The sequence below is a fragment of the Meleagris gallopavo genome, unplaced genomic scaffold (genome assembly GCF_000146605.3).
Source record: "Meleagris gallopavo isolate NT-WF06-2002-E0010 breed Aviagen turkey brand Nicholas breeding stock unplaced genomic scaffold, Turkey_5.1 ChrUn_random_7180001881244, whole genome shotgun sequence".
In the NCBI taxonomy this organism is placed as follows: Eukaryota; Metazoa; Chordata; class Aves; order Galliformes; family Phasianidae; genus Meleagris; species Meleagris gallopavo.
The window spans coordinates 6343-11348 of record NW_011145425.1 but is presented as its reverse complement, the minus strand read 5'-3'; the positions used below and the strand labels follow the sequence as shown (position 1 = coordinate 11348).

The 5006-nt window shown below is 60.1% G+C and overlaps 1 protein-coding gene across 1 annotated transcript; it reads right to left on the bottom strand.

The window, feature by feature from the left end:
- Positions 1-40: 40 nt before the first annotated feature.
- KCNJ10 (potassium inwardly rectifying channel subfamily J member 10) lies at positions 41-4451 on the bottom strand. The gene is made up of 2 exons (XM_010727342.2): positions 4341-4451; positions 41-2265 (listed from the first exon to the last, which is right to left on the bottom strand). Exon 2 carries the CDS (start codon positions 2263-2265, stop codon positions 1129-1131), a length of 1137 nt encoding a protein of 378 aa, XP_010725644.1. The 5' UTR covers positions 4341-4451; the 3' UTR covers positions 41-1128.
- Between the last annotated feature and the right edge of the window lie 555 nt (positions 4452-5006).

Below are 5006 nucleotides of genomic sequence, written 5' to 3'. Positions count from 1 at the left end.
TGTCCCCAACCCCACAGGTGTGGGGGGGAGTGGAGGGGGGGAGCAGCGTGGGGAGGGGGCCCCGGCTCTGGGGGCAGCAGCACTGGGAATTGGGGGGTGGGGATTCTTCCTCAGTCTCCCCGCTGGCGTGGAGCTGTGCTGCTCCTCCTGGTGGGAAACTGTCACTGAGTGTCCCCAAGGGCTGGAGGTGACTTTGTGCCCCCCTGGAAACCCCCCTCCCACCCCCCGTTGTGGGGACAGCAGCATTGTGTCTCTCGGTGGGGCTGGGGGGTCTGGAGGGCGTTAGCAGAGCATTAGGGGGTGGGGACAGGGATGGGGACAACGCTGTCCCCGAATGGGCTGAGGTGGTCCCAGCAGCGAGCGGGGGTCCGGGCAGCCCTGAACGGAGAGGAGGAGGACAGTGACTCAGGAGGGATGGAGACGGGGGGTGAGCTGGTGGCATCTCCCCACTCCGGTGGAGGCATCTCCAGTGGTCGGGGCATCTGCATGGCTGGCTGGTAGTGGTGTCTCCAGTGGTGGTGGTGACATCTTCCTGCCATGGTGGTGGCATCTCCCCGCACTGGTGGCATCTCCAGTGCTGGTGGTGATGGCACCTCCAGGACCGGCGGTGGCATTTCCAGTGACGGTGGCATCTCCCTGTCTGGTGACATCATCCCTAGGGCTGGTGGTGACATCTTCAGGGCTGGTAGTGGGATCTGCAGGGCTGGAGGCATCTCCCCACCCTGGTGGTGGCATCTCCAGGGCTAGTGGTGACATCTCTGGTGGTGGTGGCATCTCCCCACCCTGGTGGTGGCATTTCCAGGACTGCTGGTGACATCTCCGGTGGTGCTGGCATCTCCTTGCCCTGATGGTGGCATCTCTGTGCCTTGGTGGTGACATCTCCAGAGCTGGTGGCATCTCCCCATGCTGGTGGTGGCATCACCAGGGCTGGCAGTGGCATCGCCAGGGCTGGTTGGTAGCGGGATCTCCGATGGCGGTGGCATCTCCCCACCCGAGTGGTGGCATCTCCAGGGCTGCTGGTGGTGACATCTCCAGAGCCGGCGACATCTCCCCGCGCTGGTGGCATCATCTCCAGTGCTGGTGGTGGCATCTCCAGTGCTGGTGGTGGCATCGGTGGCCGCCGGTGGCTCAGACGTTGCTGATGCGGACGCTGAGCGGCGCTCCCTCGCGCTCCGCCGCCTCCCGCAGCGTCTCCTCCAGCTTCACCTTCTCGGGGTCCCCAAACCTCACGGTCTCGCGGACGCAGCACGGGGCGGCCACCTTCACCACTTGGTCGAAGAGGCTGAAATCCGCCACGTACTTCCCGCTGGCCGACAGCGAGATGGCGGGGGTGAACTCGTAGCCCCAGAGGATCTCCTCGGGGAGGTAGGAGGTGCGCACCTGGCACGTGGCGCTGGTGGACTCCACGGTGCCGCTGAGGATGACCACCAGCTCAAAGTCCCCCTCGCCCGTCCGCAGCGCCGCGTCGCGGAAGGGGCTGGCGTCGTCCACCACGTGGTAGAAGGTGAGGGGCAGGATGAGGAAGGGGCTGTCGGACGACGTGTCCACCTGGAAGTCCACGTTGAGCTGGTTGAGCCGCACGCTCTCGCCCTCCTTGGTGAGGTGGGTCTGCAGCAGCTTGCCCGTCACCTGGCAGCCGATCAGGAGGCTCTTGCGCATGTTGGCCACGCGGATCATCAGGCACGTCTTGCCGTCGTGTTGGGCCACCACGGCGTTTTGGCTGAACTTGATGGTTTCCGCTCGTTTTTTGGGCCGGGCGATCTTGGCCAGGAAGGTCCCGGTGATGAAGATCTCCATGATGGTGGTGAGGACCAGCTGGGTGATGAGCAGCACGATGGCCAGCGGGCATTCCTCGCTGATGTAGCGGAAGCCGTAACCGATGGTGGTTTGGGACTCCAGGGAGAAGAGGAAGGCGCCGGTCAGCGTGTGGACCTGCATGACGCACGGCGTGTGGTTGGCCGGCGGCTCGAACTCCAGCAGGTCGCCGTGCACCGCCGCCACCAGGTACCAAACGACGCCGAACGCGAACCAGGTGCCGGCAAAGGTGGCGGAGAAGAGGAGCAGCTTGTACCGCCACTGCATGTCGATGAAGGTGGTCCACAGGTCCTTGAGGTACAGGAAGCGCTTGTCGGCGATGTGCTCCATGCGCACGTTGCTGCGGCCATCCTTGGTCATGACGCGGCGTCGACGCAGCGCCGTGCCGATGAGAGGGCGGCTGTCCGTCTGCGTGGTCTGGCTGTAATACACCTTGGTGGCCGACGTCATCTGGGGGGTGGAAAGAAAGAGAGGTGCTGAGGGAGGGGGAAAGGGGGAGAAAGATGGGGGGTGTTCGGGGGAGGGGGAGGAACGGAGGGCGGAAGGATTGGATGGATGAAGAAGAGCAAAAGTTTGAGATTGGATGAGGAAGAATGAATGTCGGATGGATTGGATGGATGGAGAAGGGGGAAAGTTGGAAGGACTGAACGGATGGAGAAGGGCCAAGGACGGATGAAGAAGAGTGAAAGATGGAGATGACAAAAGGGTGGATGAAGAAGAACGAAAGTTATCCAACTTTCATTGGATGGAGCAGGGAAAAGGACGGAAGGATTGGATGGATGGAGAAGGGCGAAGACTGGAGATGATGGAAGGTTGGAGGAAGAAGAATGAAGATTGGAGGGATTGGATGGATAGAGATGAATGAAGGTTGGAGGGATTGGATGGATGGAGAAAGGGGAAAGTTGGAAGGATTGAACGGATGGAGAAGGGAAAAGGATGGAGATGACGGAACGTTGGATGAAGAAGAATGAAGGCTGGGTAAGTCGGATGGGTGCAGAAAGTCAAAGGATGGGATGATAACAGAAGAATGGAGATGATGAAAGGATTGAAGGATTGGATGAGTGGAAGGATTGGATGGATGGAGAAGAGTGAAGGATGGAGGAGAAGAGCAAAGGATAGAGAAGAGATGGAGAAGGCTGGAGAATGGAGAAGACAGAAGGTTGGATGAAGAAGAATGAAAGATGGATGGATTGGATGGATGGAGAAAACAGAAGGATGGAGAAGGGGAAAGGATGGAGAAGATGGATGGAGACAATGACAGGGGTGGAGAAGAAGATGATGGATGGATGGAGAAGGAGGAAGAATGGGTGGAGAAAAGTGGGGGGTGAAGGAGAAGGGTGAAGAATGGAGAATAGCGAGGGACAGAGAGGAATAGAGGAGTGCAGGGTGGAGGAGAAGGGCGGAGGATGGATGGATTGGAGGGATGGAGAAGGCTGGTGGGTGGAGAAGGACTAAGGCGGAGAAAGGTGGTAGAATGGGTGGACAAGATGGATGGAGAAAACAGAAAGGTGCATGGCTGGAAGGACTGGGTGGGTGGAGGACTGGATGGGAGGACAGATGGAAGGACGGATGGATGGATGGATGGACGGACAGATGGATGGGAGAATGGGAGGATGGATGGATGGATGGATGGATGGATGGATGGATGGATGGATGATGAACAGATGGATGATGGACAGATGGATGGATGGATGGATGGATGGATGGGAGGATGGACAGATGGATGATGGACAGATGGATGGATGGATGGATGGATGGATGGGAGGATGGACAGATGGATGATGGACAGATGGATGGATGGATGGTGATTGGATGGATGGGATGATGGATGGGTGGGTACGATGAATAACGAAGGCGGATGGGTGGATGGAGAAGGTGGATGGATGGGGTGTGGAGGGGGTGGAGAGGATGGGTGAGGAAGATGAGTAGGACGGATGGGTGGGTGGAGGTGGACGGGCTGTGGTGGTAGGATGGATGTGGGGGAAAGAAGGGGATGACGGCGCTGGGAGCTCACTGGGCACAATGGGGACCCCAGAGCCATTCCAGCAGTGAGGGACGTGTGGCACCTCAGGGACAGCGGGGGCTGTCACTCCCACCACTCCTGCAGCATCTGCCCGTCTGTCTGTCTGTCAGTCCCTCCTTCAGCCCAGCCCTCTATTGACACATCCATCCCAACATCCGTCCGTCTTCCTGTCCACCCATACCTCCACCATCACTGTTCATCCACTTCTTTGTCCACCTGTCTGTCCATCCGCCTCCATCCAACACATTGCCTCCATCTGTCCACCCACCACTTATCCACCCATCCGTCCGTCTGTCCATCTGCCAATCCAGACACAACCCATCCCCTTCGTCCACCTGTCTGTCCATCCGTCTGCCTATCAGACTGCCTGTCCATCCATCCATCCCTTACCCACCCGTCCATCTGTCTGTCCATCCACCTCCACCCAAACCACCTCCTCCTTCCGCCCGTCCATCCATCCATCCCTTATCCATCCGTCTGCCCATCCGTCCGCTCCCCCTACCTTTGCCTGCCCACTCGTGCCTCTGTCTGTCCGTCCGTCCCTCCTTTTATACTCTCACCCTTCACCTGTATGTCCGTCCGTCCCTCTTTCCTCCCTGTCCCCCAGTTGTGCCCCCTCCACCTCTATGGGGACAGGACCTGGGGAGGAGGAGGAGGAGAGAAGGAGGAGGAGGGGAGACGGGACAGAATGAGGCCGGGAGGAAGAGGAAGGAGGGGATGAATGGGAGGTGACAAATGGTCGGTGGCAGCGCTTCCGTCCCCGTCCCTGTCCCCGCGGCACAGAATGGCCCTTTCAGCCCCCGCCAGCGTTTGGCCCCACTGCAGGGCACGGTGCCGGGGACGCGGTGCCACCATGGGGGGTCCCCTTGGAGCCCGGTGGTGCCGTGTTGGCCAAAAAAGGGGGAGATGGGGGGGATCGGACACCCGGGTGGCACTGCCACTGCTCCCGCTGTGTCACCTCCTGGTGGGGGTCCGGGGAGGGGACGGAGGCACAGCGGGGACCTCAGCCTGGACTGTGCCGCCACCTGTCCTCAAAGCCACTCTGTACCCAAAGTCACCCCATCCCCAAAGCCACCCGTCCTCAAAGCCACCGTGTCCCCAGAGCCATCATTTGTCCTCAAAGCCACCTGTCCCCCCGAAGCCACCACCCCAGGGCCACCATGCCCCC